The 13,863-nt window shown below is 42.0% G+C and overlaps 1 protein-coding gene across 2 annotated transcripts in view; it reads right to left on the reverse strand.

Annotated features, from left to right (window-relative positions):
* Positions 1 to 1,123: 1,123 nt before the first annotated feature.
* LOC106587329 (ubiquitin carboxyl-terminal hydrolase 10-like) overlaps positions 1,124 to 13,863 on the reverse strand; it is a 32,470-nt gene continuing 19,730 nt past the window's right edge. For both annotated transcript variants that reach the window (XM_014175613.2, XM_014175612.2), the window contains 8 exons: positions 13,635 to 13,693; positions 13,439 to 13,542; positions 11,670 to 11,769; positions 11,281 to 11,458; positions 9,654 to 9,819; positions 8,576 to 8,720; positions 7,404 to 7,469; positions 1,124 to 4,521 (listed from right to left, as the gene is read on the reverse strand). In XM_014175613.2, coding sequence (XP_014031088.2) covers positions 4,334 to 4,521; positions 7,404 to 7,469; positions 8,576 to 8,720; positions 9,654 to 9,819; positions 11,281 to 11,458; positions 11,670 to 11,769; positions 13,439 to 13,542; positions 13,635 to 13,693 — 1,006 coding nt within the window. In that variant the 3' untranslated portion in view covers positions 1,124 to 4,333. The remainder of the gene's footprint in view (positions 4,522 to 7,403; positions 7,470 to 8,575; positions 8,721 to 9,653; positions 9,820 to 11,280; positions 11,459 to 11,669; positions 11,770 to 13,438; positions 13,543 to 13,634; positions 13,694 to 13,863) is intronic.

Below are 13,863 nucleotides of genomic sequence, written 5' to 3' on the forward strand. Positions count from 1 at the left end.
TTCTTTTAACTAGGGAAATTGTGTCACTTCTCTTGCGTTCTGTGCAAGCAGTTTGGGCTGCCTGGCTTGTTGTGAACTGTGTGAAGACCATTTCTTCCTAACAAAGAGCATAATTAATTTGCCAGAATTGTACATAATTATGACATAACATTGAAGGTTGTGCAATGTAACAGTCATATTTAAACTTAGGGATGCCACCCGATAGATAAAATACGGAACGGTTCCATATTTCACTGAAAGAAAAAGTTTAGTTTGAAATATTTTCCAGAGTTAACCATATTAATGACCTAAGGCTTGTATTTCTGTGTGTTATTATATTATAATTAAGTCTATGATTTGATATTTGATAGAGTAGTCTGAGTGATGGTAGGTAGCAGCAGGCTCGTAAGCATTCATTCAAACAGCACTTTCCTGCATTTGCCAGGAGCTCTTCGCTGTGCTTCAAGCATTGCGCTGTTTATGACTTCAAGCCTATCAACTCCTGAGATTAGGCTGGCAATAATATAGTGCCTTTAAGAACATCCAATAGTCAAAGGTATATGAAATACAAATGGTGTAGAGAGAAAATGTCCTATAATTCCTAACCTAAAACTTCTTACCTGGGAATATTGAAGACTCATGTTAAAAGGAACCACCAGCTTTCATGTTCTCATGTTCTGAGAAAGGAACTTAAACGTTAGCTTTTTTACATGGGAAATATTGCACTTTTACTTTCAACACTTTGTTATTGCATTATTTGAACCAAATTTAACGTTTCATTAGGTATTTGAGACTAAATTGATTTTATTGATGTATTAAGTTTAAATTAAAAAAAGTTCATTCAGTGTTGTAATTGTCATTATTACAAATATATATAAAAATGTGGCCGATTAATCGGTATCGCCTTTTTTTGGGGGTCCTCCAATAATCGGTATCGGCGTTGAAAAATCATAATCGATCGACCTTTAAACCATACTAATTTGAGTATCCCGGATTCAGATTTACTATGTTACGTCAAGTCTATGAGACCAGGCTGTTATTGTGACATTGTCTGTACTAGGGCAGTTGAAGATGTGTAGAGACTACAAATGTTTCTAGTACTAGAAGAAAGCTAAGCAGTCTGACTACACCATTAACAAACAGCTTCGGTTTTCCACAATCTTTTATTTGAACAATAAACAAAAAAAGTAGAATGCTGGAGGATTAAAAGACAGCATATAGTTTTCAGCTTGATATCCCAACACAAGCCCTCAGCAGACAACCGTGTTAGGAAGCACAAACTAAACAGAACGACATCATTGAAGCGATTCGCCAGCACATATCCTGACCATAATCATAAAAAAAAGACTCAGGGATAAAACGTGTACAACAGAAAGCTTTCTGACAGCTTTAGTGTCTGTTTCAAACCATCTTCTTCAAAACATTCTTCAGGGGGGAAAGAAAAACAAATCAAACCAACATTGTCACAATGAGTATCAGATATGACCACATAGCCATCAGCACAATTGCACTAACACTTATAAGGAGTTTTATAATGATCTGAACAGATCAGCTCAATTTCCTCATATGGAATGACTGAGTCATGCTGATTGAATGAATCATGAGCTGTGGCAACAGAACTTATGATGCAGAGGTGAAACCAAAATTAGACAGAAGCATTAGCGCAATTATGAAAGTCAACAGGGTCAATGTGAAGTATCCTTTGGTTTCACTTGGAGATTTTTATTTTTTTACTTTACATACCCATAAGTAATAAGCAAATGACTTGTGGGAACCAAATTCTGCATGGTTTAGACTACAAAATTGCAGTCACTAACATAATACACATTTTTCAGGACAAAATATACAACGCTAATTCATGGGAAGGGAATTGTGTGGGCAATTTAAATGACACCGCTCCAAACTCAATAAAGTATGCAACACAGAAAATGCACATGGTAAGATAACTATTTCCATTAATCAGTTTCCAGTCACTTTAAATAAAAGGGGATACAGGTATATTGAATAAGTCTCTGCTACCATCAGTGAGAGAACTACAAAGTGAGAAATGGGATAAAATAAGCTCTTCCTGTAAGATCTAAAATGCATGCTCTGCTATTCCGATGTGGGAAAAAGTATTTCACACTGCCCCAACGTTCCAGTGGTCAGAAATGGGAACGTGTGAGAGCCGCCTTACAAAAAGACCCATTCCCAGTTGTGTACCTCGCTTTATCTAATGGCCAAGTGTGTGTGCATGTAGTGTGTGTATGTGAGGAAGTGTATACAGTATGTGAAAGATCTTTAGAAAATGGTCTGCTTTGCCCATTAAGGACATAGAGTATACAAGGGTAAACCACAATGCACCAAGCCTTCAGCAAAGTAATATACCAGTTATGTTCTTTTTGTAAAGGATTAAATACAGACAGATTCTGACATTGGTTTGGTTGAAATGTCCCTTAAGATTAAACTATGGATCAAACTTAAAGGAAAAAAAATACAAATATGATCAAGCTAAGAACTTGTCCAATTTACTCATTGTTGTGCTTTACCTTGGGTAATTTCGCTCCAATATCAATTTAGATGCCATATAGTATAATTCTGGGGAAACGATCATGGTATTATTGAACAAATGAAAAATAACATTTAAGCAAACTCAAAACACAATCAATGAATATTAATGAAGCAAAAAGCAAGGTCTCAAACAAAAACAAACATGATTTCCTTTTGTGCGCATTTAATGTGGGGGATTTCATTTCTAGAGCCAAGCAGATGTGATCCCACTTCCCCTCAACATGGACAGTCTCTCTCACTTGAGAGGAACTGCACTCAGCCACAAGAGGAAATGCAAAGGTCAGGTACATTCCCATAAAACTTTACAGACATTTGACTTACAGTTGTCACACTCACTGGGTTGGACTCGTACACTGAGTGGAGATTTGGATTAGAAAGCTTCGCATAGCGAACCTAAGGCAGCCCCCTTTTTCTGGTGAGTTGGGGGGTAAGGGGTCACGTGGCTGTTTCAACTCTACAGAGGCAGGCCGCCTATACATAGATGGAACCTTTAGACCAGAACAGGGGAAAAATTATAAATGAAGGATGAGGGGGGGAAAGGACAGGTATAAAATGAACAAGGGCTGGTGCTTGTGGTGGAATCTCAGTCTTCACTGGTATCTCTCCAGTGCTCCAGAGTACTCAGAAATCCTTAGAACTAACAGCCACCCAGGGAGCCAAACAAGGTGACACTCGCCTAGATTCAGCTGTCACATTTTTTTATTTATTTTTTACAGTTTTAAATCTTAAAATATCTGCAAGTGTGCATTAGCACATCCACATCTTGTTATTGATCAGATATATTATACGTGCACAGTAGCTTCTTTTTCTATCATCATTTAAATCCTAAAGCGCATTAAAATTGTTTTTAGATAGTCATTCTAATTCTACACCCAGAAAACACAAGGTTCTTTCAAACAAAGCTGTTTAGTTTCAGCACACTGTAGCAGCACCTCTTCTTCTGTCATTTTTTCTATTTTTTTGATGGCTCAAGTTTTACCTAGATTTAAAAGCATCAGGAAAGTGAGGAAGGTGGAGAAGTAAGAAGAGATGGTGGCCATGAAGAGCATCTTGCCTCTGGCGTTAAAGAGACTCGTTCGATAACGATTTGTCGTTTGCTGGTGCTGGGCCTTTTTCGATGCACTCTGGCAAAATTTCAACAGGTGTTTAAACTGCTGCAAATTAATTAGGACAACTCCCCTTGCTAAAAGGCAAAACACTGATTATTTTATGCCATTTTCAACAACAACAAAAAAATGAAAGAAAAAAATGAGTAGATTAACAAAAGAAATGATTACTTCTCTCCAGCAGTCCAACCGGCCATCTGCAGCCTGGTGTTGTAGAGATAGCTCGTCCTGTGGGTACAGTACCCATTGTTCCCAGTCTGAACGAGGCTGTAGGTTCAGAGGCGAGTCTCAAGGTCCCCTGCCCTCAGTCCATTCAACAGTCTAGTCTCTCCTCTCAGCATTAAAAAAACAGCAGTGGCGCACAGAGAAGAGGAAGCCATCACAGGGAAAATATTTTACAACGTGTCCTTTTTCCCTCTAATTCTTTCAAAAAAAGATAAAAGGAAAAAAGGCATTGTTGGAAAAGCTGGCTCTCTGGAAAAGCAGGGACGATGGGGAGGAAGAAGAAAATCTTGCAAGAAGTTGGGCAGTGTTCCTGTTCATTAGTTTGTATGTATGCATGTGTATGTGCACTTGAGTGTGTATGTCTGTAGTGTGTATGTGTAGTTGAATGACTGTAAAGCGAGTGTTCCTCTGAGTGTGCATGAACGTGTGTGTGTGTGTGTGTGTGTGTGTGTGTGTGTGTGTGTGTGGGGTGTCTACAGCAGGTCGACGCGACGGTAGTACAGCAGGTAGGCAGTGCGCTCAGCAGTCTGCTTCACCACCTGGTACTGGTTGATGACCTTCACTGCCTGGTCGTCAATGCGCAGCCAGCCGTTCAGACCGATGTGGAAGACATCCGTGGTGTAATGGCCGCCTGTAGCGCTGTTCCCATGGTGATAGACAACTGCGACAGGGACACACAAAATGGAAGCTTTTCAGAGGCGGAAATCAAACTGAAATGAGGAAAAATGCACTTACTATGACATGTGTTTGTCTCACCTAATTATCTCTAGAGGAATGCACTAACTGGATAAGAGTGTCTGCTAAATGACTAAAATGTCCAAATGAAAAAGGCCATTCTGTTATCTGGTTCTGGCTACACAAGGTCAGAGCCAGTAACTAACTACTGATATCAGCTACTTTCTGGAGCACCTTAGGCATGTAGACCAGGGTTGCTAGCCTTACAGAGAGGCCTCCATTTCAGTGTGTTATTAATGTAGGCATTAAATATCATGTTGTAAGCAAACTTCTATTATAATTCTTTCACATATCTGATCAAGTGTCATAAGAATTCTTGGCAATGCATCAATCATGACCAAATGTGGAAACCTAAGTAACTACAGCAGGAGAATGTGGAAAGAAAATAACATTGTCCATTCTGTGCCCGTATTTACAAGCTGGGCTGGCAACACGTGTTCCAAATGGACTTAATGCCCTTAACATGAAACACTACGATACCATGAAGACCACGTTTAAAAGTGGGCTTCGGATTTAAGCCACAGTGACAGTTATTACCAGGCAGAAATAAATCATTAAGTTGAGTAAACATGGCAATCTTGTTAGATCTGTTTGATTTGGACACAGAACTAGATTCAGGCGGTAACTCATTCTTTGTACTGAAACCATAAGCTACTATAGGCAAGGAGTAACATCATTACCCCCCTCATCTGACAACAGATATGTGCAACCACAACTGAATGATTGGTTTAACTGGAGGGAAACAAGACATAGCAGTGTGTACTTGAGACAACTTTTCCCCTAAGTGCATGATTGCATAGGTTCACCTTTTCACTGGTGCCAGAACATTAAAATGGCATGATTGAAGTTTCCAAAGGCACTTCCATTACATATTTACTATACTGTTATGTTATCACATTACACGCTGAGTAGCATGAGACCTTTTCATCAAGACTTTCTCCATCCCATGGGCCAGATGGTCAAAGAGAAGGCAAAACTTTTACCTCCAGGATCTTGCAGTAAAAGATTAACTTCACCGCTATAGCAACAGTTGCCAGGGGTTACTCTACTAACAGCTTTTTGACAAGTGAGGAGTGCCCTTTTCTGCTCTGAAAGGAAAATAAACGGCTGAAGACAATTTACTTCCAAACTACGGGGAGATTAACAGGACCCCCATACCCACAATGGAGGTTGTCTCTGTTTAAACTTGTCAGTAAGGCGTGAAGAGAGGGGAGGAGGGGGCAGGAGAACTACATGCTGAATGAGCTGCTGGAAATAACAGTTAGCTGAACACTGGCCACTCACACCTACACCAGACAGCAGCACAGTGGAGATGTTTTCATTGAGCAGGCAGAGCTCCCTAATGAAGGCCCACTTTTATTCCCTTTGGTCCTGCCAGGGAGAAGGTTATAGGGGTGGGGGGGCAGGGCTGTGGTAAAGTCTGGGGTAATGCTCTAGTCTAGAAAGACTTCCTGGATCTAGGAAGAAGAGAGGAGTGGGAGACCGTGGTTTTACCGATGCATGGTTACCACAGAGAATGAAACTCTTGCGTCATTTCACAGCTGAGATCAGCACTAAGCTACCTCAAGCATCATTCCACAAGGAGCCCTCTGGAATCATAGCAACTGAACTCTTCACTGTACCTTTCTCCATAGACAAGTCATAATACTGTCCAGTACATTAAACAGGTATGTTTACACTCTAGAATTTGGTAGGGCATAGAGAAATTTGCAGAAACAGCATTTTGCTCCCACTAAAAGTTTCTAAACATGATTTGAGTCAAACTTTCCTGAAATTGACCCTTCGCTAAGCCCCGCATCCCTTGGTTACTGTTAAAAAAAACAGACTATACCTTGCTAGTCAGGAAACTTGGGTAGGCTATGTTGTGGTGGACAGTCATTACAATTTCTTCACAGGAACCTGGTAAAATTATGTTTGTAGTGTAGCTAGCCACTAAATGGCTCTGAATTCACTGTCAGCATGCAGTCAAAGCTATAACCACTATTGGAGCTAAATAGTTATTTCAAATCTTATCCTGATGTCCACAGCAGATTCATAACATTGTTAACTTATCTAACTAACATACATTAAGTGGCTAGCTAGCTAGCATTAGCAACGTTTGGTGGTCAATGAGACAGAGCTACCTAACCAGCTGAGCTAGCAAACAATGTAACAAAAGTATAATTTCAGATTTGAAAAACAGGCTCTGTATTTCAGGAATCACAGTACCAAGTATTACTGGTGCACTGCTCTATTAGCCATTTCAAAAAAAATAATGAAAACTCCGTTTTTGCTGTAAGCGTGAGCTTGTCTGAGGAGTCGGACTTGACAACTACTGCTTTCCATTGGTTGCTGAAAATTATTGGGTGTGGCTTAGCGAAGGGTCAATTGAGTTTTGTCCAAAACATAACATTTTTCCAAGAACAAAGTCATGGCTCCGAGAAGTTCAATCTGCTTCTTATCAAAAACACAGTTGCCGAAGCGAGCCTTCCAAGGTAGCTCAACTCAAGAGGATCAATATTATCAGTCACTGAGATAGCATGTGGAGTAAACTGAGTATGAAAGGAAACCTCAGAGCGAGTCCAAACACATCGAAAGAGAATCCTATGAACTATTGAACTTAATGTTTGAATACATCTTATGCTTCACACACACACACACACACACACACACACACACACACACACACACACACACACACACACACACAGCATAGGGCCAATGCCCTATTACTGCATATAATTGAATGATCGTGACCGTTTGTGTGATACTGTGGGTGTAGGAGGAGATGTGTGTAGTTGATCATAAATCGGTATATACAGTACATACCTGCAAAGAGCCTGTAGGTTCTTTGGCCTTTGAATATTTTACTCCGCACCCCTGAAGAGAGGAGATCTAAGGAGAAACAAATTAATACACTACAGCCACATCACAAAGAGAAACAAAATGTATAAGATATCCCTCAGAGCACCATCAATTATAGTTATTTGGGTCTGTGTGCCATGAAAGCCAGCCCGTCTAAATAAAGGTGGCTATAAAAATACCCCAGTGTAGCGTTTGGTAAATCGTACGCAGAATGCTGGCAGGCTGCCGCTCATGCCAAACCAAAATAAAATGTAGCCTACTTTTTATAATTTATACACCGCAGGAGACCCAACACGCTGGACCCAGTTGACATTGGAACGAGCCAGGGATTCTCTCCACATTCTGATGCTTATTCTGTAAATCTACAGTACTAATATCCTCAAGCTGCTGGGACTTTGTCTGTGGGGATTTGGTAGACGTGCCTTTAGGATTACTTACAGAAACCCCACATGAACCTCCTACATGGGAGAGATGGAAACAGAGGCTCCCTCAGATATTAAGGACATGTTGACCTGACATGGTATTTGGGGGTGGGGGGGGGTCCTCTATAAATATTTCCCCCGTGTGCTGTGGGTTCAGGGCTTGTAGGGTAGGCCGGGCAGAGCAGTAAACATAGGCAGGCTGGCTGGCCAGCACAGGACTGATGAGGTGTAAAGTTGTGTGAGGTTGGGTGTTGGGGCTGAATGAGGAGGCCTTTAACGGTATGAGGTCAACCCTCAAATGTTTAATTTATTTTACCTTTATTTAACTAGGCAAGTCAGTTAAGAACAAATTCTTATTTGCAATGACGGCCTAGGAACAGTGGGTTCACTGCCTTGTTCAGGGTAAATCATCTCCCCCTGCCGCTGATGACGACTACCCAGCATTTTGCCGGCACCCTCGTTTAAATACGCAATGTCAGATAAGTGAGCTACACCCGTGTGTCTGTCCAACTAGGACCCAGACTGTGGAAAGACTAGTCTTTACTGGAATAAGATCAGATGCTGACTGAAATGTGTTAGGAACGATTGCCTTTCTCACCCAGGGTTCAGAGAGCTTAACACACAATCAATAGAGTTAATTCAATAATTGGGGCATGTGTTTTAAGTGGGGACTTCACCCAATGGTTTGTGGAGGCTTTTCAGTGATTCACGTACCTTTGCTGATCTCCAGGTCTACAGGGTAATCAATGTTCTTGATCAGTTTCTGACAGCCTCCTGTCTTCTCAAAGACAAATCTCTTGAGGTGGAGCACCAGCACTGGAGGGAGCTCCTCTAGGGTCACTCTCCGGCTGATCTCAATCTGCAAACACAGGAGAGATTATCAAACTGAGCCAGGGGACGATTTGACACAGTGGCACCACATCAAACAGCTAATATAAACCAGAACAGGATCTCCCAATTTACCCAGGGATTAGACTCTGAACAAAACCAGCACACACCGTCACACAGGCCTACACTAAGAGCCTGCTGTGAGCTTTGATCTAGTCACTTGTGAATCACTGGTGTTTTACACCTTCACTGTCAGAACTAGACTGTGACCCCAACTACCAGCTACTTCTAAAACGATATCAAGGTACTGTAACAACTGTCTTGTAAAATAAAAGCTGAGGTTGGTAAACAACAATGTTGAGGCCCCTACTACAGCTGTCCAACAGATGTTGCCCTCACCAGTTATGTTTCCATACAGAGGAAGCAGGCAAGGCACATTTGTCTTCTTATACTGTGGCTTTAAAACAATGTGTTTTCACCAGGGCAGTCAGAGAGGACATGAAGCATAAACAATGATTTAGAGTCACAACACAGCCCTCAGTTGAAGAGAAACAAGGCCAATGGGAAGACAATCTGTCAGAGTCCAACCACTTCAGCCCATTAGAAGGGGCCCATCAAGGGGAGAGTGCTGTGTGTACTGGAGTGTGCTGCTGAGCATCCCAAATACTCCCGTTAAACGAAACACCACAGTAACAAATATTCTCATTGTCTAAACACTACATATTTTACTTTTAACTGCCAACATGCCCACATCCTTGTTTCGGATTTCAGAAGAAAAACAAATGGAAATCAATTGGATGTTTTCAAGGCAGCATTCAAGTTTGGATCAACATACTTCAACTAATTGCATGTGGGGGAAAAACAAGGCGATTGAGCATGAAATCAGAATGACCAATATGCAAACACATCCAAGCCTTGTAATGGTTTAGTAGTAGCATAGGTGTACTGTGTGTAAGAGCCTTACCTCCTGCTTGGTTTTAGTGGTGTAGCCCTGAACTGACTCCCGTGCCACCAGGGTTTCCAGGGCCTCCTGAACGGTGCGGATCTTCTCTGACTGGATGTCCAGCTGCAGGGTGAAGAAGGGCTGCAGGGTGGCTGACTCCTTAGAGTTCTGCTGGTACACCACCGACCTGCATAGGACAGAAAGACAAATATATCCCACTTCAGACAATGAAATACAATACATACAAAGACATTACACAAAGCTTCATACAGTAATGGGTTTTGAGTGTCTCAACGACATCTTGACCTCAGAAAACAGCATCACAGCTTTGAAGGAAAGTGTATGGGTCATACTACTGATTCTCTCTACATTACATTACATTTAAGTCATTTAGCAGACGCTCTTATCCAGAGCGACTTACAAAATGGTGCATTCACCTTATGATATCCAGTGGAACAACCACTTTACAATAGTGCATCTAAATCTTTTAAGGGGGGGGGGGATTACTTTATCCTATCCTAGGTATTCCTTAAAGAGGTGGGGTTTCAGGTGTCTCCGGAAGGTGGTGATTGACTCCGCTGTCCTGGCGTCGTGAGGGAGCTTGTTCCACCATTGGGGTGCCAGAGCACCAATCTCTACACGTCTCTCCAAACTACACCTTTATGAACATCTCCTCTCCTTCCTCAAATTCTCCTCTTAGTGGCAAAAACTGATCCAAAATGTTCAAATGGCAAAAACAACTCCAACATTCATAGCCCTCTGACAGCCATATGAGTGAAACGGTCATGCTAATCTCTATAAATCATTTCAAACTTGCTCCAATGATTCCCCTCGGCCAAACCAATTACCCTGACTCAAGTGGCTGAAAAAGTGAATGTAGCTTAACTCAGTGGGTATGCATAGTTCAACCCAGACCTTCCTGAAGGTCTGCCCTTATGTTCCATTTACTACTTTCTCTTTTTCAGAGAAAAATAATCATCTGAAGTGATCTTCAGGCCAGGCATGTGCCAGATCAGAACCTCCGAGAGAAGAACCTCAGAGAGCATGTCATTTGGCCCAGGCACACCCTCACAGGTCCTACACTTTCAATGTTGTTTTGTTATTCTTTCTTTGCTAGAGTGTGTCCCACGCCTGGCTGTCCAGGCCACCGACCACAGGCCGGGCCACAATGGCTGTTATTCTGAAGAGTGCTTCTTGAGCAGAGAAAGCCCAGAGCCAACTGGTGGCAGGCCTGTTTGGGATGGCATCCTCAGCTGAGGTTGGAGCTGGGGGCCAGAGGTGGTGCCAGGGCAACCAGCCCAAGGGGGCCCAGAAAAAGATGGCACTATACTCTGTTCTCCTGTCATACCAAGCACCTGCGCCATAGCCAATAAAAAGAAGGGCAAGGACACCACTGGTGCCACAGTTCTGCTGCTGGGCTTTAAGAAAAATAAGCTCTGGGCAGGGAGAAACACTCAGTGGCTGACCATCACTCTGGCTTCATGTGGGAGAAGCCAGGTGTCTTTCCAAGCCTCAGGCTTTTCTTCCAAGGAAATAGTAGTAAAGGCTTTGAGTGCACCAAAACATTGACTTGACTATATCGTCATGAACAATATTACATTTCCATTATAAGCAACACCTCACATGTAAAGAAACTGTGTTACCCTACCGGATGTGTCCTCCGAATATGTCAGTGATAGGGGTGCGGACAAAGTCAGCTTGACGGGTAATGGAGGTCTTGTTTCGGGGGCCCACTTGCTCCCATTCGTCCTCGCTCCCCTCCTCCTTATCAGCAGTATCGTCATCCACACCTGACTGGGACTCTGGGCCGTTGGGTGTGGGGGCTTCTGATCAAGACAGGAGAAGAGACAACTGATTTAGAACCACAGTCAATGGCAATCATAGAGCAGATCCACCTTCAGCAGTGAGGCCAAAGAACATAAGGAAATGATGTGAAATGAAAAGGGACTAGATCAGTTCAGTTCATAAACAGAGAGCACGTGTAAACAGATAATCGTAAGACCTCATGCATCAGATTTAGACCATGGCACTACTTACTCTCTTCCTGAGGGGAGAAGAGCTTTTTCAAAGCCAGCATCTCCTCATGCAGTCCGTTGAGGGTGAAGCCCAGGTACTCCTCCGCATCCTCCTGTCGACCCTGACAGAGAACGCACAACCATCAGCACTAATGAGACCACGGTGCCAAGAGAGCCTGCGCTCTAATGTAACACCACTGACTCAGCTGTTACTGAGCTTCAGGACAGGACATCAGTGTGCACATGGCACAGGTGAGAAACAATCTAAACCACATAGTTAGGGAATGCCTGCCTCAAGAGCCCTCTCATTCCATTTGGAATAGCTTTTTTAATTACACTTCATGTGATTATGAATCAGTAATGAGTCAGCATGTGTCATGCACCAACAGATGGATATTTGTCCATGTATCCATGTACTGTACCACCAGACAGGTACAGACTGAATGTCTCCGGTGCATAGACTCCTCAAGTGTACTGATGAGGATGTGGAATTTCACATAAAACCAGCGTCAGGAAACAGGGGATACAAAGTGTTTCAGTTTATTTGCTCCAAGTCCCTGAACACCTGAAAGTGTGGAATGTCTGGATGGTTCAAAATTCTAAATAAAACCCGACTGAAATGTAAAGACTAAATCGTTTTTTTATTGATGTTATTGATAGTAGGGCCGGGTGATACGGCCTAAAAATCACCTCTTGATTATTATTTAACTTATCGGCAATTCACAATATGTTCTACATAAGCTTTGTTGTACAATTAAAAGGTCAAATACACTGCATTTCAAACAGTCATCAATAATCTAATTCAGGGCTTGTGAAGTTATACTTAGGTTAAATATAAGCCTTCCACAACCATAATACCCACTAATAATTTAATTATTTTATCAAAAATAGTTTAACCTGCTTTTTTGCAATAATCACTGATCTGGCCATGTATAATGCACATTCACTAATAATGAGTAACTTGTAGCAGGCATTATAGAACATTAACACAGGTCTCAAACAATCACTCAAGCCCACGTGCTACTGAGTAGCCAGCTAATCTTTATATTTCAAGTTTAGCCAACTTGGGGCTATTTGCTGGCTAACAAGGTAGAATTGTTATGAACACACCATTCTGTCTGTCTTCAACGGTTTGAAAAGCATGCTAGCCTGTCCACTTTGTTCAGACGTTGAAATCATGTAGCCTACCTTATTTCTCAGAATTAGAATTCCTTATATTTGTGTTTTATGCTTCTTGCACATTTATAAAAACAGACTAGACAGCTAGTATAACAGTCTTTGGCTAAAATGCTGAACACACACTTTCCAGAACCAATGTTCATTGATACTCCTGTTTTAGTAGTGTCTGCTCTGTGAGCAACTTGAGGAGTTGAGACAGAAAAATGGTATCATTTAGAAAGGTTAACTTCCTCTATTACAGTAAAATAATGTCTCAATGTGTTTCAGTCTCCATATGACCCATTCTGTTGGACCAAACCACAAATGCAAATGGGAAGTTGAAACCTGTTTGTCAGAGGAAGAAGTGATCTCTCATCTTTGTTGAGTGGCAGGGGGAGGGACTTGGTGTGTGTGTAAAAGGAAAGGTGCACACAGCACAGAGGGAGCAAAGGAGACTAAAAATAAAACATGACAACAAGCGGACATAAAAAAGACTTGCGATATTCCGCGCTAAAACATTCAAATGAATAAAATACATCTCCCCAGCCCTAATTGCTAGTACAACCTCGGAAGACACATTACTCATTTTACAGGCCGAAGGTAAAGCTTGGTCTGGCTGCCCAATGGCTTTACCTTCTCTGAGAGACTCGACTTGATGAGGGTGAGGAGTCTGTAGATGTAGTTGGGTTCAAAAGGAGCACCTGGTCGAATGTCTTTTATTATCTTTTCGCCAGCAGCTACGGAAAAAGCAACAAGGAACACATCAAATTAACATCAACAGGAAATAAAAGAAACTGTAGCTCTTTTAGAAGATGCTGACAGAGCTTACCTTGCTGTTTGGCTTTGGATGGCACAGGCATATTGCTGAACTCATTGACAAGCCTTACACTGGAGGGAGAAACAAGGGTCAGGGAGTTGTAATCAGCAAAGGAAGTACACACCCAACCCAATGCAGTGAGCACACATTTAACACCTCTCAATACTCTTAACACAGTTCAACCAATTTAGTTCAGGCAGGAATTTGTCGTCGCTGCTTATTTGCACACAAACAAGACCTC

Source organism: Salmo salar, chromosome ssa11, assembly GCF_905237065.1.
Source record: "Salmo salar chromosome ssa11, Ssal_v3.1, whole genome shotgun sequence".
NCBI lineage: Eukaryota > Metazoa > Chordata > Actinopteri > Salmoniformes > Salmonidae > Salmo > Salmo salar.